General features: G+C 42.0%; 1 protein-coding gene across 5 annotated transcripts in view; it reads right to left on the reverse strand.

Moving 5' to 3' along the window:
- Atp8a1 (ATPase phospholipid transporting 8A1) overlaps positions 1-27,008 on the reverse strand; it is a 227,865-nt gene that overhangs the window by 124,835 nt on the left and 76,022 nt on the right. For 4 of the 5 annotated variants that reach the window (XM_032915816.1, XM_032915815.1, XM_032915813.1 and 1 more), the window contains 7 exons: positions 25,026-25,153; positions 22,868-22,945; positions 21,649-21,737; positions 6,224-6,296; positions 4,195-4,300; positions 3,315-3,397; positions 1,203-1,252 (listed from right to left, as the gene is read on the reverse strand). In XM_032915816.1, the coding sequence (XP_032771707.1) occupies positions 1,203-1,252; positions 3,315-3,397; positions 4,195-4,300; positions 6,224-6,296; positions 21,649-21,737; positions 22,868-22,945; positions 25,026-25,153 (607 nt within the window). Of the gene's footprint in view, positions 1-1,202; positions 1,253-3,314; positions 3,398-4,194; positions 4,301-6,223; positions 6,297-16,872; positions 16,918-21,648; positions 21,738-22,867; positions 22,946-25,025; positions 25,154-27,008 lie in introns of all 5 variants that reach the window. The other variant, XM_032915818.1, reaches the window with a different exon arrangement.

Below are 27,008 nucleotides of genomic sequence, written 5' to 3' on the forward strand. Positions count from 1 at the left end.
CTGTCTTTATAGCAAGAATATAAAAGCGTTCCCCGTAAATGCCTGCATTTATACTTAGACCTTTGGTGGAGCTATTTAAGAAGTCCTGAGAACTTTAGGAGATGAGACCTACTAGGGTTTCCTGGGGGTGGGTGGGTAGGGGGGAAGGCCTATGGGATTATAGCTCAGCCTTCTTCTGTCCCTGAGCTCCTGCACGTGCCACAAGCTCTTGGCACTAGATGGAGCTCCAGGCACCTTGTGTGACTGTCTCCCTTTAAACCAGGAGCCAGGACAAAGCTCTCTTTCTGTTTGTTGCTCCTGGTAGGCATCTTGCCGTGCTGAGGAGGAAACCAACAGCCAGCATTCTTTCTCTTTAAGAGAGGAGTGGATGGGACACTCATTCTGTTTCTGCTCCTCTTGGGAGATGGTAACTCTTACATCTCAGAGGCATGTGACAGAAGGAAACTACAATCACAATGGAGACTTGCCAACGCTTACTGATCTCACTCCACACAAATCTTGCTGCCTCTCCGTATATCTGATTTTGGGGTCTCTAGGTGCTATCCTTTGAAGCTGAAATCTTCCCCCAAAGGCCTGCGCGCGTGGGGGGATTGATCCCTAAGAGGTGCTCTTAGGAGGTTAGAACATTTAAAAGGTGAGAGGTCTTTAGGTCATTGGGCATAACCTTGAGGGGGACTGTGAAACCAGAGTCCACTTTCTTGTTTTCTCTTTTGAGGTTCTCAAGTGTCTCACAAGTAGGAATGCATTCTTTGAAGACCCTGATTTGCTTACTCCTGTATCCCTCCCTTGTGTGTTGCCTCACTGAGGTCCAGAATAGCAAGGTCCACGGAGTACAACCTCTAAAGTGTGTCAAGATGAAGTCATCTATAGAAGGTGACTATCCCAGGCATTTGTTACCATATCAGAAAGCTGGCTAACAGACCAGCCACGGGGCTCCTGGCCAATTCTGTATCTGTATCTATGACTCAGGTAGTTTCTCTTCAAAAAGATGTCTTGAGCTGCTAGGAGAAGTCATGTCGTACTACACTCTGAAGAAACCTGGGCATGACTTATCTACTGAAAAGACACAAACTGCATGGAAGATCTTATTTTGCTTAAACGCAAATAAAAGTAAGGCATGTATTCCAGCTATATATAGGAAAAGCCAATAATGGATGAAAATGTACTTTTCCCCTTATAAATTATAGGGCGAGTGCCTTTACCTGGTGAACTCTAGGACATTGAGCAATTCATATCTCTCTTCCTGCCCCAGCTGCAAAATAAAAGAATGGAGATATTTTAGGACCTTTGGAAATAATCACTGGTTATAAAATTTATTGTAAAACCAACACAGTTTGCCCTCACCCTTTCTGAATTATGGAAGAGAATTCACTAAACTTTCAGGTTAATGAAAAAAAAAGTGAATGGCAGGAGAGGACTCAGAAGAATTCTGAGTGTCACAGAAGCAGGATTGAGAACTACTGAGGTCCAAATGGAGAGCATGGGACAGAAATGCCCAACAGACAAGACACAACACACAATCTGTTTGTGTGACTTTCCCAAAGTTACCAATGAACCCATGAGCCCACACACAAGGAGTCAGAGAAAGAACACAAAACAATAGAAAATAAATAAAACTTTGTCTTTAGGAAATAGTAGGGCTGGAGAGATGGCTCAGTGGTTAAGAGCACCCGACTACTCTTCCAGAGGTCCTGAGTTCAATTCCCAGCAACCACATGGTGGCTCACAACCATCTGTAAAGAGATCCGATGCCCTCTTCTGGTGTATCTGAAGACAGCTACAGTGTACTTATATATAATAAATGAATAAATCTTTTTTAAAAAAGGAAATAGTAGAAAAATGCATTTTTAAGACAAAATTTTGAGTTAGGAAATAGTTTAAAGGAAAAAAATACCAAGTACAAAGATGTTTAGCTATGAATGCGACAGAAGCACTAATAGTAATGTTCAAAATGAGATACCATTGACATTAAACAAAACACAGAGATCTTCAATGCAAACCATATAGTTTGATAAAGGTTCAGCCTGTGTAAACACCACCCTGTTGAAGACGCAGGACATCTGACCCATAAATCCCTGTGTTCCATTTCCAATCAATCCTCTCCCTGCCCCAAGGTGATCGCTGTTCAAAATTCTATCTTTATGAATCACATTTGTGGAATCTCCAGATGGACTTGTAAAGGACGCTTTCCTCAGTGCCTGGCATTTTCCCTCTTCCACATAAAGGCTCTACGACTCATCCACACTGCTACAGAATCAAGAATTCATTCTTGTGTATCATGTAGATTGACACATGGATCTCTGTCCGTCCTCTCCTGCTGATGTGCACTGCTTGTTTCTGTTTTGGGGAAACCATGGCCATAGCCACGATGAACACTGCATGGTAAGTCTTCAGTGACACAAACTTCCCTTCCTCCAGAGTAACGGAGAATGGAGTAGGGATTGAGGTAGGCTTTCCTTTCTTCAGAAAACTCTTTAAAAATACATTAGCATTTGCTTCTAAGAATTTTTTTAGCCTCTGCGCTGGGAGCATAATTGTGCCTCATTAAGTTTTCACATGTTCTTGATGACTAGCCATGTAGCCTGCCATGTAGCCTGCCATGTAGCCTGTCATGTAGCCTGTCGTGTAGCCTGTCATGTAGCCTGCCATGTAGCCTGCCATGTAGCCTGTCATGTAGCCTGTCATGTAGCCTGCCATGTAGTCTGTCGTGTAGCCTGTCATGTAGCCTGTCATGTAGCCTGTCATGTAGCCTGCCATGTAGCCGCTGGGATATCACCTTCTGACATATATCTGTTTAGAACTGCCCACTTAAAAGCAGATCTTGAATAATTACTTCTTTGTTGTTTGCTGTTTTGAGACAGGGTCTCATGTAGCCCAGGCTGGCTTCAAACTTGCTATGTAGCTGAAGCTGGCTCTGCACTCCAGAGTCTCCTGCGACCTACCTCCCATGCACTGGGATAACAGGCCTATGCGCTATGCCCAGCCTTCTGGATGCTTACATAACCAAAAATTTAATAATGTTTGGGACCAAGAGAAGAGATAAATGGGAGGACGATTCAAGGGAGATAAAGCTCCATTTAGTAGAAGAGAAAATCTGTAGATATGTCTAGTTTGGAAGAGTCAATATTGTCCACCAAGCCTATCGTCAGCCACAATTTTGTGAAGTGTTGAAAGAACCAGACGAAGGCTCCAGTGGTGCTCCCGAGTAGGAAACGTCAGTTTCACTGCAATCTTTTCCTTACTGCCTTTGTCTCTGAAGCCACATGAGTGTATTACACAGGTTCTAAGAAGCCCTTAAGACACAAGCGACTTACTGAATCTATGATGACAGAGTCAGGAGTTCTTCCAGTGAAGACAAAATTCAACTGCTTGGCGGCTCTGACCAGTGCTCCCTCATCTGTGGCAGGGAACAGGTGAAAAGAAATAGAGGACAAAAAAGTATAACATACGCCAAGACGTCGGCAGTTTTCTTCTTGATTAAAAATCTGTCTCATTATGCTCTGAAATCCAATCTGACTTATATATATGATGACACCAGAGGAATTAGCATCATGTTCCTGAACATGTCAGTCACCCACTGCCAGTCACCTACTATGAGTCACCCACTGCGAGTCGCCCAATGTCAGTCCTCCATTGTCAGTTACCTGCTGTTAGTCATTCACCCACTGTCAGTCACCTGTTGCCAGTCACCCACTGTCAGTCACTCACTCCCGAAAGGAGCAGCTTGACAAGACCCTTTGTCAAGCATATGCTTGAGAACACCACCGTCAGGAGTTAATAAGTGTCAGGAAGTCTTTTCACATATTATCCTTCCCGCCTAAAGCTGACTGTTAATCCCAGTCCCTGGGGATCTGAACCACTTACAGTGCACAGACGCTTTAGTTTTTATTAACTGCTTTCTTCATGCAAAGTCCTGCCACTGCTGAGAGGGATAATAAGACAGACAGACAGACAGATACAGTCACACACACACACACACACACACACACACACACACACACACACACACACACACACACAGACAGACACACATACTTAAAGCTGAAAGCCAAGTTTCTAATAAGGATTTTTAAAATATGAAACCATAATTTGGTTATGTTTCATTTTTAAATTAAATTGAAGACTTAAGATCCATAACACCAAATTTCAGAACAATTTTCTACAGGAAAATACCCATAGTTGCTTCCTGTGTACCTGGCGACGCTGCCTGATAAATGATCTTCTCCCCGTCTCTCTCTGGTACAGCTGTGTGGCAGACGGCCATCATTGTGAGAAATTCACAGATGATAGGTGCGGTTGGCTGTGAGGAATAAACGCAAAATTCATCCTCCTTTATTTAAACATCTGACACTAAGGGCAGAAATGTTACTTCATGGCCATTTATTAAGAGAACAGCTGGGAAGCACTGGGGGTGTGGGATCACAGCCAGTATCTGTTATGGAAGAAACTTATTTAGAACTCAACTTATTCATTTCATTTTTTGTACTTCCTCATTCATTCTGTAAACATTTATTTAACAGAATTATTTGCTTCTAGATAGAAATGGTAGAAGAAGATGATGAATTTGCTCTTTAGTGGCAGAAGTGATATTTAAAATGTTCATTTGCTTGTTTGCAATTTCTATTTAAATTTCAGGCATCTAACCTTTGAGTAGAGATGATGAAAATGTGTGTGTCTCTCTGGATTGCTGTCTTCCCTCTCACCCAGTACAGAAGGGTGTGTGTGTGCGTGTGTGTGCGTGTGTGTGTGTGTGTGTGTGTGTGTGTGTGCGTGTGCGTGTGTGTGCACGCGCGCATGTGTATGTGTATGTGTATGTGTGTTTGTATGTGCTTATATGTATCTATCACAATTACTGAGCACTATCTACTCTTGGGGCTTGAAGGAGACTGAAGAGTGAATCCTTTCTGTAAGCATCTCAGGTCTGATGAGAAAAGAACTGAGACACTGGATATTAAACATCTTCATGTCTGGCTTCTGGAGAGAAATGTCATTTACGTTAATAAAGAAAAATAATGTGTGCCTATGTTCATAAACCTCCAATTATACAGTGAACCAAATGAAAAGATTGAATCAGGTTATGGAAAGAAAAACTGCTTATGCTAAGACAGTGGACAAAGCACAGATGGTCCCAGCCACATGAAGGACTTTGACTTGTAGGGAGACAGGGCAGACATTGGTGACAGCGTTGTTTATTTACAGCATGCTGAGTATCATATGCGAGTGTCATGTGAGGAGACAGGAGTTGGTGGCTGTTCATGAGAATTGGAGATAGATATATGGAAGAAGTCTTAGGCTAATGGAGAACTGGGAATTCTACTGGGACGCACAGCATGTAACTAATAAGGCCCCAGAGGAGAAAAGATAGAAGTATTTAAAACAGTGAAAGAAGACCTCTGGAGGAAGAAAGAAAAAGTTGCTCAAGGCAGAGTGCTAATGTAGGTCGGGGCTACATCGGGAGACTCTGTGAGGGATGGCAGAAGCCAGGGAGGTGGTGGGACTAGCATTCCAGGGCAGCGTGCCATCAGTTAAGACACAAACAGAAGCTGAGGCAGCCCTACATGAGGGGCGGTGCTGGTCTGGGCAGGGCAAATGTAGGTAAGAGGTAACTTCAGTAGACACTCCGGCTGTGTTGTAAGTCAGTACTGAGATGGACCAACAGCTAAGTCATATCTATAAGATACCTGAAGGAGGAGAGAGGCATCTCTAATACTATAAGCAAGGAAGACATTTGACTGATGATATAACACCCTGTGTTTTTGTGTAATTTAATTTTTTGGGCTATTTTAAAAAGAGTCTTCACTGGCATTTACACATTTTATATCGCTTAGCTATGTTAGCTCATTCTGCACTGGTGGTCTGTCCTATCCTCCCTGTTGTCATTTTTCCCCAACTCTCTCCTCTATATACTTTTCAATTTTCTTCCAGTTTTAATAATATCTAAATTCTGTTTAGACTAACAAGACCTCAACTCCCCCTCCTATTTTGGGGGTGGGGAGCAGAACATAGACTCGATAAAAATCACAGTAGAGAATTCTTCAAGTCTAGGGAAGGGTATAAACATCTGGATACAGGATGCACTTAGGACATGAGTACACATAAAATCAAATAAATCTAAAAAATATCATATAAGTAAAACCTTGAGGGGAGTAACTATGAAGGAAATCTGAGGAATATTCATTAGTGCTCATCTCCGAGAGACAGATAATACTCTGGTGTCACTTACATGGTTATTCTGAAGATTTTCCAGCAACGATGGATCATTAAAGGTTTTCTCATCTCCAAACTGTGAGCTCTGCCTAAAGGGGGAAAATAAAGCAGTGAGTTCACTTACGTTGGCCTCCTTGCCTACTTCTAGTGATGAGTGATGACTCTCAAGACATTCAAATAACTGATTTCAGGACTGTCATAAAGCGTGTGTGAAAAACAGTCTAAATAGTAGCAAAGTTATTAAAATTGTGTTTTACTTTGGCCATATAGAAACTCTTCGTGTGTAGCGACAAATACAAATGACCTAAATTGCAAAAATGTGAATGATAAACTAATTAATTACATAGTTTGTCATCAATTATAAATATATGTAAAAAATCACTCTGGAGTATATCATATTATCCTATACAGAAAGGAAAATAACCATGAACCTGTATGGGATTTGTATTGTGGCTGGGTCTTTACATTAACAGATGAATTATGGACTTTGCTTGAAACAAATAGAATCTATATTAATTTTCTAATCTATCTATTGTTAATCTCATGACCATGCCTTAAAAAATCAAACCAAAAACCAAGGAGCATTTAAGTAGGCATGTCAAAATACTTCAAAATATATTTTTTAACTGCACAGAGATTTTAGAATTTACTGAGGAAAAAAATAACCTTTCTAAGAAATAAGTAATTACAGTTTAGAAGGTTTTAATCATAATTTAATCTTGAGTTACAGAGTTTTGACAATGTTAATAGGCCAAGTTTCAAGGTTTCCCTTCACATTTTAAAACCACAAGCCTGGAAAAGAGATCATAGAAGAAAGCAGCAGAGAAAGTAACCAGTATCCTCCCCTCAACTGACGAGGTAAAATTGATGTGTGCCTGTTTGGCCTGCTAATTAGCAAGATTATAGAAGATATCTGCTAGCAAGTTGTAGTTAAGGATTCTCAAAATCATCATTGGTCCTATTGGTTTAGTATTAAGTATGGGAATCTAGTAACTTCTAAATGACTTATCAGTGGGTAGATAAAAAAAATCAACACAATTCTCTTAAAAATATCATCATTTATAAAGAACAGTTTCACTTTTGGGACTGATGAGATGGCTCAGTGGGGAGAGGCTCTTGATTTCACACCTGATGGCCTGAGTTTGGTTCCTGGGACTCTAGGCTAGAAGGCAAGAACTGATTCTACATTCTGTCTTTTGACCTCCATACCTACACCATGGCACACCCCTTTCCAGAGAATAAATAGATGTAAATAAAATAAATTTGATGGATGGATGGAGAGAACTGGGTGGAAGAAGGGTTGGGGAGGGGGAATGAGGTAGGGAATCAGGGGTGGGGAGGACTGGGGTGGGGAGAAAGGGCTGGGAGAGAGAACAGACATAGGTATGTGTGGGATCTCTGGGATGATCCAGAGACCTGGGATGGGGGAGGCTCCCAGGAGTCTATGGGCTGACTCTAGCTGCGACTCCTAGCAGCTGGGGATATGGAGACTGAAGTGGCCACCTCCTACAGTCAGGTGGAAATCCCAGGGGAAGGGGGGCACCAACTCACCCCCAAACCTTTGACCTCAAATTTGTCCTGCCTATAGGAGGTGCAGGGATAACGATGGAGCAGTGACTGAGGGAATAGTGAACCAATGGCTGGCTGAGCTTGAGATCCATCCCACGGGAGAGAGCCAATCCTTGACACTATCAGTGATGCTCTGCTATGGTGGCAGAGAGGAACCTAGGCTTCATCCAACAGCACATGGAAAAAGATGCAGAGACCCACAGCCAAACATCAGGTGGAGCGCAGGGAGTCTGGTGCAAGAGTGGGGAAGGATTGAGGGAGCTGAAGGGGTCTAGGGCACCACAAGAAGGCCTACAGCATCAACTAACCTGGGCCCACTGGGGCTCACTGAGACTGAACCACCAACCAAGGAACATGCATGGGCTGGTCCTAGGGCTCCCTGCACATTTGTGTGGTCTTCATGTCCCCTAATAATAACAACTGGAGTGGGGCTGTCTTTGACTCTGTTGCCTGCCTTTGGATCCCCTTCTGCTAGCTGGGTTGCCTTGTATGGCCTCAGTGGGAGAGCATGTGCTTAGTGCTGGTGTCACTTGATGTGCCAGGTAGATTGGTAACCATGGCGGGGGAGGGGGATGGGGGCTTCCCTTTCTCTGAGCAGAAGGGGAAGGGGTAGCTGGGGAGGGGTCTGTGAGGGTGAGACTGGGAACAGAAGAGGAATGGAGGATGTGATTGGAATATAAAGTAAATAAATAAATTAACTAATGAAAAAAATGGGTACGGTTAATAGAAAGAAAACAAATTTAAAAGTTTATTACTTGTGCTTCTATGAAATATTCCCATTGTTATATTCCCTCTTGTTTCATAGCTTCATTTTTATTTGTTGGGGAGGCTGAGACATGAGGGAATATCTAGCTACTTCTTGCAATATACCTACTTTTTCTTTCAAAAAGTTCCAAAATAAGGGCTGGAGAGATGGCTCAGTGGTTAAGAGCACTGACTGCTCTTCCAAAGGTCCTGAGTTCAAATCCCAGCAACCACATGGTGGCTCACAACTATCTGTAATGAGATCTGATGCCCTCTTCTGGTGTGTCTGAACAGCTACAGTGTACATATATATAATAAATAAATAAATCTTTAAAAAAAAGTTCCAAAATAAATGCCTTTATAAGTCTTAAAATATGTCTCATTACTCTTACCATGAATTCATTCACTTCATAAATTCGGTTGCTATTACTGATCCAACTTTCAAAAGTACTTAAATAACTTTAGATATACAACTGAAATACTTACACAGATAGAACCCATTCTGTTCCCTAAGGAAGGCTGCTACTGTAAAATCTTAAATAACAGCTTCCTTCTATGGAGTGGCTTCCTTACCAAGACCATGGCAAACCATGGACACCTCGTCCTCCAACACAGTAGCTTGGCTAGGATGATCCAGGCACAGAGCTGTCACCATGCTCCCTACTCTTACAAAATATCTACTAAGTACAGGAAAAAACAAGCAAAAACTATAGGAAGCTCTCAATATTTAGAAATAAGAACTATATGCTAAAAGTATAAATATTTGGGGTTGGGGATTTGGCTCAGAGGTAGAGCGCTTGCCTAGCAACCACAAGGCCCTGGATTCAGTCCCCAGCTCTGAAAAAAGAAAAAAAAAACAAAAAAAAAGAAAAAGGAAAAAAAAAGTATAAATATTTAACACTATAGCATTTACATATTGCCTGCATATAAAATGAAAACCAGCACTACTTGTCACATCATGTTCTTTTCTTTCCTCAGAAAATTTCAAGTAGCAGTCTGCTCATGAAAAGGCGAAGACATGGTGGCGCCCTGAAATAAGCAGCGAGCAGGGCATGGAGCGGCTAAGATTCAGAGGGAAAAGCAGGCCTAGCTCTCTGCATCATGTGCAGCTTAAAGCCATACAGAATTGTAAGAAATTATTTCCTAATTATACAAAAATGGAGAGTCAACACAGCCACTAAGAGAAAACTCAGAAAGTTCCCAGCCTAATCAATAATACCTATCTTTCAATCACAACTTAGATATCCATCCATCCATCCATACATCATCCATACATCATCCATCCATCTACCCAAACATCCTTCCATCCATCCATCTATCCAAACATCCATCCATCCATCCATCCATCCATCCATCCATCCATCCATCCACCCATCCACCCACCCAAATATCCATCCATCCATCCAACCATCCATCCATCCATCCACCCAAACATCCTTCCATCCATCCACTCATCCATCCATCCATCCATCCACCCATCATCCACCCATCCATCCATCCATCCATCCATCCATCCATCCATCCATCCATCCATCCATCCATCATCTATATCCACTAGGCTAGTATATAACCAATGAACTACAACCTCACTTGACTACAGGTTTGTTTTTTTTTTTAAATTCAAACTTCAACTCCAACTAGGACAATCAGAAAATAAAAAAGACAACAGAATAAGGCCAAGCCATTGTTTCCACCTTAATCTCCTGCAAACAGTTTGCTAAGAAGCACTCATGGGAAAGGCCTAGGTGTCCTGTCTAAGTCCCAAAACAGAACACACAGACTCTAACAGAGCTGACTGTAATAACAATTATTTCTGCAGAGCAAACCCCACTGAAGGGAAATCAAAGGTCACAGGGCAAGTTGAGGGGAAATCGAATTTATATGATGGAACTAATTCCTACCAAACAAGAAGATCCATGGACACAACAGGACAAGGTCAACATGACAACAGAGTGCCAGGCAAGAAGCCCAAAATCACAACGCACAGAGAAGGAAACGCCAGCCATCTCTGACCAGATATTCACTCTAGCTTCATCACAAGACAAAGGAAGGACGGACATCAATTTGACAAAAAACTTGTCAGCTCTGTGCTGTTCGAGTTGTGGAAGAAGAGTGAAGTGTGTGTCCTGGTGAAGTGGAAATTGATTCGTCCAGTTCTTAAAAGGCAACCAGAGACAGGGTGTGGTGGAATCTGTGCTCTGGGGAGGTTGAGGCAGGAGGATTGTTAAGTTTAGACCAGCCTAAGAAAAGTAATGGGTAAGAAACTAAAATCCTTTGATTCAGTAACGTTTGTTCTAGAAAATAATGATTTACTTGGTACAAAATGTTGCCATGTCTCATTTTTTCCACAGTACATCCCAATGTCCAAATATTGTCACAGGGAAAAATGGGGTCTCTCCTCTGGGTTTTTAGCCTCATCAATAAAAGAATTGAAGAAACCTTGAGGCTCACAAGAAACCTCGAGGAAACTTTTATTAGCATCTAAAAGGCTGGGCAGCAAACTGTAGATCTCTCTAGCTTCCTGGAAGAATAAGATAGAAAGGGTGGGAGACAGCAAGCCACATGCTCTGCAGCAGCAATGAAGAAGCAGGCTGGGGGCAGCGAGCTGCAGCTTAGGAAAGAGTAAGAGGCCAGGGGAGGCAGAGGCATCCCGATCTCTGAGTTGGAGGCTAGCCTGGTCTCCATGTGAGTTCCAGAACAGCCAAAAAACAAGAAAACAAACAAAATTATGACAACACACACACACACACACACACACACACACACACACACACAGAGAGAGAGAGAGAGAGAGAGAGAGAGAGAGAGAGAGAGAGAGAAGGAATGAGAAAGATAAAAAAGACCAGAGAACCTGAGAAAGCATGCCCTGCAAGTCTATACACAAAAGAGGGAGAGAGGAGAAGAAGAAATAGGAAAGTTATGCTTTTATGAGTCAGGCCTCAGCCAGGACGGCAGGCTTCACAGCTACCAACTCAACACACAGTCTAGTGCACTAGTTATTCACGTGGGTTGTGACCCCTTTAGAGGGCCAACAGCCTTTTCATGAGGGGTACGGGGGTACATATCGGATATCCTGAACATCAGATATTTACACTGTGACTACGACAGTGGGAAAATGACAGTTATGAATTATCAACAAAGATTTTATTGTTGGGGGGACACTGCAAAGTGAGGAGCCGTATAAAGGGTTGCAGCGTTGCAAACGTTGAGAGCACTGGTCTGGTCATCCTTCCCCAGGAAAAGTTGTACAGCAGGTTCCTCTGTAAGGCGGTCTGTCTTCCAGATTCCTGCCTCTCTAGGAAGGGCCTGTGGCGAGCCGGTCACTCCTGGGCCTCGCTCAACCTCCAGTTCCTACTATTCCCAGCCTTGTTGACTATAGTCCAGTCATTCTCCCATGACCACATATGTTCCTGTCTCAGGTCCCTGGAGAGATGAGTTTTCTTCTCATATTCTAGAATTAGGTTTTGCTTAGTGCATAGCTTTGGGGATGGGGTAAAGTCCGGATCCAAGATTGATGTAGCCCTTGGGTGATTGGTGCTCACAAGCAGGGAACTGCCCTGCAGGGGATGCTATAATGTGACCTCGGGCCTCGAGCTCCACAGTTTCTCCTCCTAAGCAGTAAGGAGTGGGCCTCGATGGGAAGCTCATGCCCCCTGCCCTTGGGCAGCCTCTACACATGCATTCTCATTCACTCTCTGGCTCTGTGCACTTCTTTCTTTCCATCCCTCAATTTCCTACTGGCATTTTTCACACAGTGGCTCGCTTAGAGTCCGGAGTGTGTTTTAGATCCTGCACCACTAGGTGGCAGGCCCTCCCTTCACGCCTCTGCTCTACTCCAGCTTTCTCGGGTTCATAAACCTTTCCAAATGAACAGACTTTGAAAGGAGACGTCTGGCATTTTTCCTTTTAAGTTGTCCCAAGGAAAGAAACCCATGGGGACCACAGGGCAAGAGCTCTCCAGCCACAGTGGGATTTACTGCTGGTACAGGTGATGCTGTCAGGCGAAACTGGACAGAAACACGGAAACACTGCTAATCGTTATCTCTAACCCGAGATCTGGATGGACTCTTGGCTTTTAAAGAGCAGTGATCTGACTGCTGGGGACAGAAAATTCTTCAGCTGAGGACACATTCTAAAGCTACAATAATAATTACCTGGTGGCAATTATCACAGAGACACAGAGTCCCAGCTCTGGGAGAACTCATCTTTCTATTCAAATGACTCAGCTTTAAACTGAGAAAACCTCAGTCCCAGGAGAAAGGTGTATGCTTCTCTCGTTCATACTTCTATGACTCGTGTGGATTAAAACAACGCGTTTATCTGTCTTGGAGTCTCTTCTGGTTTGGAGGCCGGGTGAACCTGAGCCTCTGACACATGCACCCCTGAGATGTTGTGCGACAGTCTGGATAGCACTCGCATAATGCGTCAGCCTGCAAACTCACAGCCTGCCCTACGGCTAGCATGCAGAGGTTGGTTTCTTGATCCAGGCCACATCTCCTGGACAACCTGAGGTGGAGTGCCTTTGGCAGCAGGAGACAGTATTCTGAGGCAATGGGCAGGGTAGTGTAAAGACTGTTTGGTCAGTATCCTCCCTGACTCAGGGGCTGACCCTTTCCTTAACCCAGCGGACCTGCTTCGGCAGCAGGGCTTTCTGGCCCCAGTAGCCAGAGTACTGTTTTTTTTTTTTTTTTTAAAGAGTCTGCACCTCCAGGTTTATAAAGGTCCTGTTCATTTGGAGTCCAAATTGCTTGCTGGTAGATTTAACTTTTAGTCATGAGTTTGTTACTCAGAGTAGTTAAAGTCCAAGAATTTGAATGGGTGACTAAACGCTCTGTTTTGGCTAGATAATGGTTGGTTTGGATCAAAGTAATGAGACTCAGTTTCCTGGGTGACTTCAAGTATTTCTGAAGGCAATTACAAAAGAGGAGTTCTAAAATACTGTGTGAAAGTCTGCGCTCCTGAATAAGAGCCCGCCGAGGGGAGGCTTTGAAGACTGACGCTAACATAGATGGGTTACGTCTCATTATTATAAGGGCACGTCTGGAAGAAAGCTTTGGCCAGCCTACCTTCTACAGCAGAACAAACAAATGCCACTCGCTCCACACAGAATTATAAGGTGGGTGAAATGAGAAAAAAACCAAGCAGAAAAGAGAAACTAGTCCAACCTGCAGATATTATAACTGTACAACAAACAAACAAACAACAAACAAACAAAAAACATTAAATGACTGCAGGGCGGGCTCTAAGGCATCCCTTGGGAGAATCAGCTCACTGTCATTTACTTGAAAAACAATGAGAATATAACACGTGACCGTATCAAGTAGTTAAAAAAATTATTCACTTAGATTTGCTTCAGAGTAATTGGGGTAGAAAGGCACAGGAGAAGTTGGCCCAGAGCACAACCTGTTAACATAACCGGTGGGACATTTGCTGTGTTATTATTTCAACATTCCAAAATATGTTTTGTTTTTAAGAGAAAAGTGGTTACGAATATATGTGGTATATATATGAGAGTAATCACATGAACCTTATAATCACACGGGTGTTTTCTCTCTAGTCCTTCCAATACAGATACTATCAACTTAGATAATGTTTTTAATAGACAGGAATTAGTCTCCAAGGCTCCGTGTTAGTTGATGGTTTTTGGCAACAAGAGAAAAATGATGCCAATTTCGGAGTTAGAAGCTATGCACTGGGAAGTCATAATCTATGCAAACCCTTTATATTAATACATTTTAGAGAATCTCAGCTATTGCATGCTCTTTAATGGCAAGGGTATATTTGAAAGGATCTTTAGAATGGACCAAATATAAATACATCATCCACACATGTGGGTTTTCTTGACATTTTTGTAGTGTGGGCCACTTCAAGCAGGACAATTAGACAGACCGCTATAAGCTTGCTACGTGGCGTTCGGTCAACTTCACATTGCCAGACAAAGCTACCAAGTAGCCACTGAGGAGATGACTTCCACAGTTTCAGTTATAGTCTTCCATACTCTCTCCTCCTGGAGCAGCAACATATAGACACTGTCAGACGCACAGAGCACAGGGCTCCACCAAGGCCATGGTTGATCTTGGTTTTCACAGCAACATAAAACCAGTTAGATGAGTCCAGGCAAAGGCCAGGCCTTTGATAGTATGGAGTCACGTTATGAGCTTCCAAGCTACGGTACCTCAACTCAGACAAATGGTAGGTGTTTTATTTGCCCTTCCTTAAGAATCTTAGCAATTTAACTGAAATAAAACAGTTAGGACAATATTATATAGGTGAATCGAGAAGTGCTTGAAACGCAAAGCTATCCATGCTCCAAAAGAAGCACAAGTCCTCAAGTCCACAGACGTGCGATGGCGCTCACACACCTTTCATAATCAGCCTGAGCCAGGGCTCTCTCTGGCTCTCTCCCACGTCTGCTGGCTATGTTCTTGGGGAGACAGGCTGCTCTCTATAAAAATCTACCAACTTGAAAATGACCATGTCAGATATATGATGCAGACCGACAGCCACCAGTACCAGCTTTCTGGCTAGGGCTTGGTTAATCATCAAAATTTCCTACCGATTTAAGGACTATTGGTGGCCACAGTCTTCCACTGAGTCCACTCAGGCAGTTAGTGACTTATGTGAAGGACAGGTCAGGATCGGAACATTAATGGTCAGAATCCAAAGCTCACATGCACGGCCAGTCCACAGAACCCTACACAGAACCTCGGAAACCCTGTATAACTTCGCCTTTGCAAACGCACAGCTACAGACAGAGAACCCAAGTACAATAAACAAACACCTTTCTCATAAAAGCGACAACTGTCTTTCCTGGTATACTTTAAGCCTCAAAGGCAAAGTGAAAATACACAATTCATGAAAAAGCTGGTCTATTTCATTTGAACTTAGACTTTTCCCAAAAAGATACTTTCTGAAAAAAACAAAACAAACCACTTATGAGCAAGATAAATGACTTCCCCTCCTTCCCACAGTGGTTGTGGACAAGAAGCAACCTCTGCTCAGAGTCTAATGCTTTAAAGGACCTGGGTAAAAATAATGGAACACTTCGGAGAAAAACAGCGAGGCTAAGAAAAGGGAATCATGTCTCTTAGAGAGATGTGTGTCTCAACTCTATAGGTGTTAAAATGGGTAAAATGGTCCCATAGACAAGCAGCATATAAAAAGACACATAGGTGCTAAAAAAAAAAAAGGCAGGCTGGGTTTATTCAGATCGCACCTGACTTCAGGTCAAAGGGCATCTGCAGTGAAAGCTTTGACTACAGACTCACGGGATCAGATGAGAAGGGTTGCAGGCAAGGCTAAGTCAAGCCAAGATGAAATGCTTGTCTGATGGCTGTGTTCTTGGGGAGACTGCACGGAGTGACATGGAGGGCCGAGTAGCTGTGACAGGTGTCAGAATGGATGGCACTCTTTGTAATGAGCGCTGTTGGTGGTACTGGTCACATGAGTCAAACGGCTGCCTCCATTATCCTGGGTGTTAGGAGGCTTTCTGAAAACTCTAATCAAATCTCCCCATGGTGGAAATAAACCCCAGGCAGGTTGAAAACTCACTGTGTAACCGGAATGCAGTGAAAATTGGAAACGTAAGTTAATCGCCAAGTTACCTGAGGCCCAGATAAATAGAAGAGCCTTGTTTTCAAAATCACTAGCTCTAAAGAAATTACCGTTTTTCAAATTTTATTTGCCTCAAAATCATGACAAATCACACAAGTAATAGATTACACTAAATTTCCCTAGATAAAAATGCAAATACACGGCTGAAAGGATTTCAATGTAAAACAAAACAAAAAAGCCCCAAGCTTCCCATAGTAGTGAAATTAAACTTATAATATGCTATCTTTAATAAATCTAAAATGAATTATAGTACATTTACTGCTAATGTAGGTAGTACAGTTCTGGCACACACTGAAAGGTCTTCGTTTTATAGCTTCTGAAGAGACATAGAAGTAATGAAAAAGTAAAAGTAACGAAAGGAAATTTGTTCCCCTTGGGCACTGACCAGCATTATCGGGTCCATGGCAGCAGTATCCTCACATTGCCAGCAGGGGGCAGTGCTGAGCTAAAACAGCCACAGGTTTTAATGGTGGCAACTTAGCGGTCAAGGAGTTTTTCCTGCCTAGGCACTCTGGAATTGATCCCAATAGCCCTATAGATAAGTAATATAAGACCCCAGCAACCTTTAAAGCTTTAGACTATGTTTACAAGGGGTTTCGATAGAAAACCAAGGATACTCTGAGTTTAATACCCACTCAACACCTGTGAAAATGGCTCCCGAGAGACCGGGGAAGCCAGTTTACAAAGCAATACATCAGAAGCTTTCAAAGAGATCAGTGGAAGTACCACGGAGCTTACCATTCATCGGGCGAGCACCCATAATCCTCAGGTTCGGGGACATGGCTTCAAGAGGAGGGACAGAGAGAGAGGGAAAAATAATCACAGAAAGGCTGGAAACATAAAACCATGGATGAGGAAAGTGCTGAGAGGCGGGTTTCTAGAAAGTTAAGAAAATGAACGTTTAGTCGGATCTGGAAGAATGGCGGTTAGTGCAGGGAGTAGAACATGAGGATTTATGGTAACCAGGTGGATTTACAAAGGCAGCCCTTACCCCAGAACTGATCGAGGCATAGAAGTCAAAATTTAGTAATGAGTATGTTTAAATTTAGCTGTTTAAACATGTGCTACAAAGCCAGGAGGAAGTCCACCATTTACGTTTAAAACCATAACAACGTGTTTCAGGACACATACATGCTAGTCACCTGGGGCACAGTCACACAGAAAAAAAAATCTGCTTTGACTGCCTTGGCACAGTAACTTCCTAGGAGGGGTAATGAGAGTAAAAGTTAATTGTATTTGTTTGAGTAAATGGAGCCATTGATATTCAAAATGGTCCACCCAGCAAATCATATTTTAATCTTAAAAATAAAAGTTTCCATCAATACTTCAATTTTATCCATTAGCTCATGGAAGGATGGGGAAGGATCCCTTGGCATAGTTCATAGGACACCCAATGTACATGTCAGCGTAGACTCCCCCATTTCCCAATCCTTTTATTACATATGATCATTCAGTATTTTCATTTTCACTTAGACTCTTATACACAGGAAGAGTTTAAAATGCAGAGATCGTTTTTCTGTAAGTATAGAAAACTATTCAAAACTTAAAGAAGTCGTTAACATCCCGAATGAGTACCCACTCTTTTTTTTCCCATCTCACACTTTTATTTATAAATTAGTTCTATAAGCACAGCACTAAGCACGGAAAACATTCACAGCTTCCACCCTTTACACTAGAAATATAAATTATTTTACCAGCTTCTCAGATCTGCCTCCTGCCTTCAGAGATTAAGGTGCGATATATAAATATTTTCAATTTGTTTTTACTCTTTACACAGAAAACTAACACTACTTACCTAGATTGTAAATAGTATCTTAGGGAGCTAAACTAGAGTAACTGTACTTGTAGGAAATGAACTTCATACAATATAAAAGCCTTAAGAATTCTATAGTTTATGTAATTATATTATGACAAGTCTGTGACAATACACAGTATAAAACATGAAATATTTACAGTTAGTTAAACAATTACATAAGGGGAACATTTTTTCTAAATTTTAAAATTTTCTGTGTGTGAATATTTTGCCCGGAATTATGTTTATGCACACACTATGGGCAAGGAGGCTGTGGCCCATAGAGGCCAGGAGAGGGCGCTGGGTCTCTCAAAGCTGGAATTACATATGTACCCGCTCTTTTAACCTTATCACAACAAGGTCTTCTATCTCCAACACTTAAGTTTCCTCCAGGGAGAAACAGCAGTCACAGAAAAAGGGGTCCCCGAAGCTCACTACTCTTTTGTCAAAGGTTTCTGTTTACTGTTTAAGAGGAAGGACTCACCCTGACCATCTGAGGCTAGATTCCTACAAAAGGGGCTGGCCTGTGTCAATGCACTGTGGAAATGGGCTGCAGCCCCAGGGACAATCATGTATGATGACCCTAAAGATTTGGGTCCCAGCTCCTGGACCGGACTGTCCCCAGGAGAGCTGGTAACTGTCCAAGCAATAAACAAATGCCCAAGCCAAGAAGGCCCTGCTTCCTTGCATTGGTATTGGGTCCCTGCTCACGGTTTCACACTAGCACTGGACCTAAGGCTTCCTAAGTCCTCAGGCTTCACAGCCTTGGAGACAAGGGCTACAGTGCCTTCCCCTGAGTCTGGTGCAGCCCTGGAAGAAGCTTAGTACCACTCAGAGGGTGGTAGCCAGCAGGTGACTTGTTGCTTGAGTTCCCATGATTGCAGCTCGACAGTCTTATGTTGGCCAGCCATCTGGCTGCTGGCCCAGGGACAAGACATGGCAGTGTGGTCCTATCTTCCCCCAGAGTTCACTTAAATTCATTCTCAGATCTGGGTTCAAGGGTCTCTGTGTCTGGAACTGTCCCTTGACCTTACTCATTAGACTACTTCACACCATCTGAGACTCACACTGAGTCTTGCCTCGTATTAGGACTACTGTTATATTATAATTAATTAATATCTATTAACCCCAGTTAGACCGTGAACCCTGGGTGGGAACCATGCAAGCTCTGCTTGGTTATAAGGTTTCTACTACCTAACCAAGAGCGACCTGCAGAAGGAGGCAGGTTGACATTTTTGTTGTAAGTAAATGAAAGGTCATGGTTGGCCACCAGACACATGTACTGACTGTAATACAGTCCTTGGGGCTAGTTGTATGGTAACTGTGAAGATTTTCCTGGGAGTCTCTCTTCAGGTTTGTAGGATTAGCTGATCTCCCACCAAACACACGTTTGTAAACATACAATGTCGATGCCATGTAAATCATCGACATACTGAAGTCAGTAGGGACACAGCTTGTTTTGAAGAATCGTCATTCGTTTACCCTAGTCAAACGTCTGGTCCCACGAAATAAAAATCAAATAACAATAACAGAAAGAGTCATTCAGGTTGCTTAATAGACTGGCTTTCTGCCCCAGAGTCAGCGGAGACTAAACTGCTGACTTTTTTTAGCCCCAGGCTAAATGGCTGACATAAAGGATATAAGGAAAATGCTCCAAACCTTCACGGCATTGAGAACTCCAGCCAGTGAACGGAGTTCTCCTACTGCAGATATGCAATCGGTTGTGATAAACACAGGCATTATTTCCACAGTGCGTGCAGTCTGTTACACCCGGACTCTCCTGAAGGCTTAATAATGTAATTTCTAGTTTGTAGCAAGACGAGTAGACAAGTGTAACGTTATTTATATTTAATTACAACTTTCCTGGATGGTGATCTAAGGGGAAAAAAACCAATAATTTTAAACAGAGGCATCCCTACAACAAGATTGATTTCTGTGAAACTGTCACTGCTGACAACTGGGTATAAATCTTTGAATGTCGTTGTCTGTCAGGAAATTCAAAAAGGAAAAGTTTGAGGGCAAAGCTTAAGTGAAATGAATGAGACTTTATTAAAATTAAATTCTGAATGAAGGAAGCATTGGTGTTAAACATTCTATCCCTACAAAATCACCAGATACAGAAAACCAGAAAACTAGAACTGCGCTGCTATCGGGACCTTAGAGATTGTCTGGTTTTCCTCTCTATTGGGCTCCGAGGAGCTAAGAACAACTGAAAGGGAATTGTTTAAGGCGACATGAGGAAATCTAAGACTATGTTTGTAAACGAAACCTGCCCTGTGAACTACCGACAAACTGTAGTCAGTAGGGACACGGCTTGTTTTTAAGAAACTTCTTTTGCTTACACTAACCAAAGGTCTCCTCCCAGGAAATAAAAATAACAATAACAGTAACCAAAAGCCATTCGGGTTTGCTTAATAGACTGTAGATGAGGTAGAATCCATGCCTCATCCCTTTGCTTCGTTCTTAAGGAACAGTCTCTCAAAGACATCCATCTCATTGACTGTCTAACTGCGGGGCAGGCATTGCTCAAACCCACCCTGTCCTCACACACTTGTTCTGCTTCCGCACATATGGCCAGGGACGATTAAGACCCTGCTTTTAGCATAAAAGCCCATAAAGAGCACCCTTTCCTAGCTCCGGGCTAACCACGTGTAGAGTGTGTAAGCGCTGGAAGTCAGAGAACCTGACTGTGATTCTCCTGCTCCAGGAACAATTCTGGGGCGATTGGGAGAGAGCAATTTTGTCTAAGAAGAGGCCTCAGATAAAGAAACAAAACAACAAAACAAAAACCCCAAAACAAACAAACCCAGCAAACTAGAAAGTCAAACTCTTAATCTTTACAGTGTGGGAAAGCCATCCAATCAGTTGTATCTACAGGTTAAAGTCATTTTGAACCAAACTCTCTCCTGCCCTAAAGAATAAGCATTGTCCTCCACCCCTGTCTGCAGACACTGCATGTAGGAATAATGATAAATTTAGTTATAGATATTTCCAACATTTTATGCTCCTTTCCCCTGACTTACTGCTTAGAGGGAAAGTATGAATGAAATAGTGGGTATACGATGGACTGGCCTAAAGCAAGCAAGATAGATACTTAGGCATTTACTTCCCTCACTGAGGCAGAGAGAAATGCAAAACTTGTTGCTAAGGCTCATGCCACTCAGGAGGAGGGCGTCTGAATGGTTTAGGTGTGCGTACCTATAAGGAGAAAGAAACCAAATGGATGCCACACCCAATCTGTTCTCCAGATTAAAGATGTCTTTGTCCCTCCCTCCCTTTATCCCACCCCCAGAATCTTACATTGTTCTGTGACTGCAAAAAGGAGATGGACAAAAGAGTCGGGGGTCGGAGGTTGGAGCGGTTGTCATCCAAGCCATGGCAGTGACCCGACTGAGGCCTCCTCCTGCGCCTTCCCACATCTATGCTGTACCCTAACCTCAGGGCAGAGCGAAGGGAAATGGCTTGTCCTTATCACCAGGCCCAGAGGGAGACCTTCCCTAGTCCTAAACCCTGGGGGACCCATCAGTCAGGAAATCTGCTATCGCCGTCCAAGGAAAGCAAGAGCAGCTATAAAATAGACAATCCATCCATCCTGTGTAAAAAGAGCCACTTGTCAGGTTAAAAGACAAAGCCCAAGCCCTCCCTACACAAGGATTTCCCACTATTCCAAGCGGACAGAGTCAAACGTGTACTTCACACACCAAGATAAGGGAAATGCTCACCCGTAAGCCACGCCCGCGATGGTGCACTTCTTGAACTGCATCACATTGCACGTCAGGGTCCCGGTTTTGTCGGAAAATATGTATTTAACCTACAAACAAGTTTTAAATCCTCATTAGTATTTCAAGGCCTTTAAATGTCTATCTCGGGCCTGCGCATATCTAGAAAGTGCTGTACCTATGAGCTAGCTCCATCCTGCTCAGGAAAACTTTTATAGAGGAAAGAAAATGTACTTAAATTACACTTTCCTTAGAAGCCGACTTTATTCTACTGTGGAGTATATATTAGTGTGGATTAGAAAAACTAGAGTCATGGAGAAACCTGCTTCAGGATATTCTGAATTTCCTTGGAAAGTTTCACTACCGTTTTCAGACAGACACAGTACAAGGGACTCGCCAGCATTTCTCAACGTAACAAGCAATGCTAGGCTGGGCAATAGCTTGTGCAGCTCACTTCAGACACCATCTAAATCGCTGAGGGACAGCATAGTCTGTCCTGAATGCGATTTAAACAGCATTCAAATAGAGTTGGAAAGTGGTGGGAGAGAAAGCAAAAATCCCTCATCAGCTAGCATTTATGGATGGATTACACATATGTAGTCACATGTCACCCAAGGATGCGTTAGTTAATGAAGGATGAACATATGATATGGAAACCATAAAACTGTACTGCTTGTCTAGTGAGGTCATAGCCGTTAGCATGGAGAAGTGCATTTTATGATGTTTACATTAATGATGACGTCACCTGACAGTCCTCAGCTACATCCTGGGTAAGTGATGGGAGGCTGTATGTATTATATTAATGAAGTGTCCGCTATAGATCTTATTTCTATTTAACGCTATGACTAATCCAAGTCCCCTATTGGACTAGATTTGTACAATATGAACTTTTCCCTCCTTATGGATGAAAGTTATGAGCAATTCTGGTGCTATGCCTATAACTCAAAGGCAGGCAATATGTAACAGCTAACTAGGCTACCTGCTAAGAAGCATACCTAGGCTTGCGTAGTATCCCACCTTGACAGAAATCCCTGCCTTACTGTTGGGAAACTCCACTATTAAATATGAACACTGTGCGCCCGCCATACATCAACAAACGTATTTACGTGCATTACTCAAACAATGAAAGACAAGGAGATGCTGCTTCATCTGAAGTCAGCACCTGAGGCGGAAATGACACCAAGTCTCACCACTGATTGAACATGTGTCAGTAAGAGTTTACCTGGCCAAGTTCCTCATTCAGATTAGAAGTCCGAGCCATTGCTGCAGTGTCCGTGGGCTCATAGTGCATGTCGAGATCCTACAAGTAAGCAAGCGACATCACTGAGCACAAGGGACCGAGGGACTGGGTCAGCGAAAGAATCACATTGGTTTTTGCACTTTTCACAAGTCACCATTTGCCTACTGAGCGCTGTGTAGCCACTCTAGGTCCTTACTGTCTTTACATGATTCTGCATGGACTGTCCTGAAAAGTATGCAGCAGGGGGACGGTTCCCTTTAGTTGGAACAGGAGAGTATGGTAGTGAGAGCTTTGTCTGTGGGGTACAATAGTCAGCTTACTTCCACTCGTCATTCCAATAAGGTATCTTCCTGTCGAGGTTAAGTTACATAACACACACGCAGTGACCCTTAGAGGGATGGATGTGCAGTAACTGTTTAATGATCTTTGCTAGAAAGTCAACAAATGCTTTCATAGTTAACTCTTCACGCAATGTGAAAAGTTATCTAAGAGACCACATCTGGTTGGACTCCCCAGACTAAGTTTCTATTAGTATAGATATTGACAGTCAACGCCAAAAGGAATAGTTTTATATTTCTTTGTACTTGCTTTGCTTCCAATAGTCATGATCTCATCCCATTATCCAACCCATTATCTGAATGTTTTTTTTATAGCAGAATACTTTATGAAGTCAGGGCTGTAGTTTATTGAGTTTCACACCTCTCCTCTCTGTGCTGTGATCAGTATCATCTCTGGACTAGGCTTTGAGTTTACACGCCATGTTGGAAAACTGACATTTGTCAACCGAGTCGAATTGAGAGATAAGAAGAGAGGGCTCACACAGAGATCAATTTGGAAACCAGGAAATGAAGACCAGCTAGAGGAGGGGAGGGGGGTTTAAAGCAGAGGGGTCAATATGACTTAGAACAGGCGACAGAACAGCGGAGGCTAAACATTTTCAAAGTCATTCTCAGAAACCCATACCGTATAACAGGACAAGTGTCCAGAACTAGAATCCAGGAGGCAGTTACTCTTCCACACAAGGAAGAAGCTGGCTAGCCAGGGCCATTGCAAAGTCTCTGCTAGTTAGGAGGATGCTTGAAAAGCAAGAGCTTGCCAGGACTAGCCAACACTACCAACACCACCATTATTACTATTATTTGTAGCCAATTCTTCAGCACACAGTCCTTATGTGAAAGTAAACTCTGTCTGCTGCTCCCTTCTTTGTCCTGAATTACACCGATCTTTTACCAAAGATAAGAAAAGAACTGGGATTTTAGAAAGGTCATTTACCACAAGAAGATAATGACCAGCTGCAAAAGTATCTTCCGTTATATTTTTAAAATCCCAATATTGTTCATTTCAAAAAAATTTCAGATGAGCTTCGAACATTAAAAAAAAAATCTAAATTTCTCAAAAAGAAAAATTCAATACTCTGGCAAATCAGGCCAGAAGATATAATTTATACAAATTCATTAATTTTAACTCAGATAAAATGGAAAGAACAAAACACTATTTGTTAAAAAATATAGGAAACATGTCTACTCATTGCTCCAGTATTAAAATCATCAATATAATAATTCAAAAGGAAAAGACATGTGCAATGAAGTCATTCCCAGTGTCAGAGATGAACTGGGGCCAGTCACATCGTCAGAAGCACAGCTATGTGCTTGATTGTGTATACAACCCTTTGCCGTGGACACAGATTCTTGAGCTGCACAAATACTGCAGGTTCAGGTAAAATACTTTGTCATCCCTTCATTTGTGGCCAGAAATTCAGTTGCAAGAAACGAAGAGACTAGACAAAGTTGCTTACGTGATAAATTATGATATTAGATCTACAAGACAAATATTTCAATTCCAAATGCATGGTCTCCTTCCTCTACAGCCACTGTGTGATCCCATCAGGTTTCCTGAACAAAAGACCCCAGTTTTCTTCAGGATATTTGATGTATCTATTTGCCTGATTCTGAGGAGAACATGCTAAAACCATATTGGTCTTAAAAAGTACATCACATAGTCAATTAAAACGATATATACTTAATAATTCAAAAGCATTTATTTTTAATGTCCAAAGATCAAAAGACCCTATCAGAGTAAATTTTTAAAGAGGGAAAACATATACTTAGGAAGAGGACATATAATACAAACTCATATTTACCCAATTTATGAAGTATGCCTGGGTAAATTTCACCACTTCTAATGTGACCAGCAAGCTGATGGGGATGAGGTTGTTGAAAAGGATAATGAAAGTCAGGAAGTTCAGTCCAAAATTACTAGCGCCACCATCTGTTGGGGAGGAGGGAGAGCATCATTCACAGCTCTACAGCTACAGTGAGCAAAGCTGAGTGTGACCACAGCTCCTACGTTACATAACAAATCTAGACAAACGACCTTGCTTCTAATATAAATCTTGATTCTCAAACTCCTCCTTCGACGGAGAGTCACAGTCCTGTCCTATCCCCCTCTAAGGTCCCACACCAGGGATTCAACCAACTCTACATTGAAAATACTCTGTGTACTGAATATGTGTAGATTTACTATTCCTTACATAATACAGTGTAATAACCACTTACACAGCGTATTTTTTGTATCATGCATATTAATTAACCTTGATAGGATGTACAGTATATGACAAAATATACATAGTACAAATACTAGGTCATTTAAAGTAAAAAGGGTTGGGCGTCTGCTGGGTTACGGTCATCTCCTGATGTCCTAGAGCCAAACTCCAGTGGATACATTAATCCTATCAGAATCTCCACGGTGATATTAAAAAGTAGAAGGATCAGGGTGTTGTGGCACAGGTCTTTAATGCCATAACTAGGAAGGCAGAAGCAGGTTCAGTTGAGGCCATTCTAGAGAGGGAGCGCCAGGAGAGGCAGGGATACTTGGAGAAACCTTCTTTTGGGGATGGGGAGAGTGCTGTCCTTATTGGCATTGCAAATCCTGTTCCAATCAGGAAGCTCCGCTGTCAGGAAGGTTGACAGTTTGTAAATGCAAATCTTCAGGTGGCCACAACTGCTTGTATGTGAATTCTTTTAAGTATTTTCAAACTAAAGTAGGGTTTCAAAGCAAACAATAGCAGCTAGAGCAATCTGAATTGTAAGGATACTTCTTATTTTTCCAGTGCTGGGCTCTGGAAGTCCTCGCTTATAAGCCAGTAAGCACTACACTGAGCCATCCTTAGTTGCAGGAGACTTTTATCTGTAGGTAAATTATTCTCCTAGGTAAATTAACATTCTCTTCAGTAAAAAAAAAAAAAAAAAAAACCAGGGAAACCCAATGCACTGTAAAAGGATATGGATATACACAAGCAAATTGATCACAGTAATAACTTTTTCATGCTGTAATAATAAATCATGACCATAAAAACCTTAAATATAATAAAAAGTTAAATGTAATAAAAACAGCTTTTGAAATCTGTATTTTGTTTGTTTGTTTTTGTTTCTGTACGATTGTACTGGAATTTGTTTTCACACACTTTGGGGAAATTAAATATTTATTGGCTAAGTATTCATCACAAGGAAATAGAAACTCACTTCCTAGAAAGTCCTAGAGGGAATACATTAATATAAGAACAGCAAGAGAATGAATACGTGTTGTAGACTATGTGTTGTAGACGGAAGTGATTTAAAACTACTCTCCCTGGGACAAGATGAGCATTTACATAAGACTTCTGTTACTGAGTTCAAAGGAAAGCACATTTAAAAAAAAAAAAAAGCAAAAGAAAGGAAGGAAGAAGGGAAGAGGAAGGAAGAGGACAGTCCAAACATTTTAAAGTGTGTAATATATTTCCATAATATATTCAATACTCATTTTCCTCTACACATAATCTCCTTTTATGAGTTTAACTGCCACATTTAATAAACTTTAGAGGGCAGTTTTTATTTTGTATATCATGTTAATGGTTATATTTATTGAGCACTTTATAGTACTATGAAATGGAGGTGGGTTTTTAAGTTTTTAAGTGTTCCGAAGCTCGGAGAACCTAAATTTTACTTGCTTTTCCTGGAAATCTATTAAAAAAAAATAAAGATAAGACCTCCAGCTATCTTAGCCACAAGTTTCCCTTTCAGAAACAATGGGATATTCTGCAAACTAAATTAAGATTGACTGCGAAGCAAATGTATATCTCAAGGGG

This window comes from Rattus rattus, chromosome 11 (assembly GCF_011064425.1).
Source record: "Rattus rattus isolate New Zealand chromosome 11, Rrattus_CSIRO_v1, whole genome shotgun sequence".
Lineage (NCBI taxonomy): Eukaryota > Metazoa > Chordata > Mammalia > Rodentia > Muridae > Rattus > Rattus rattus.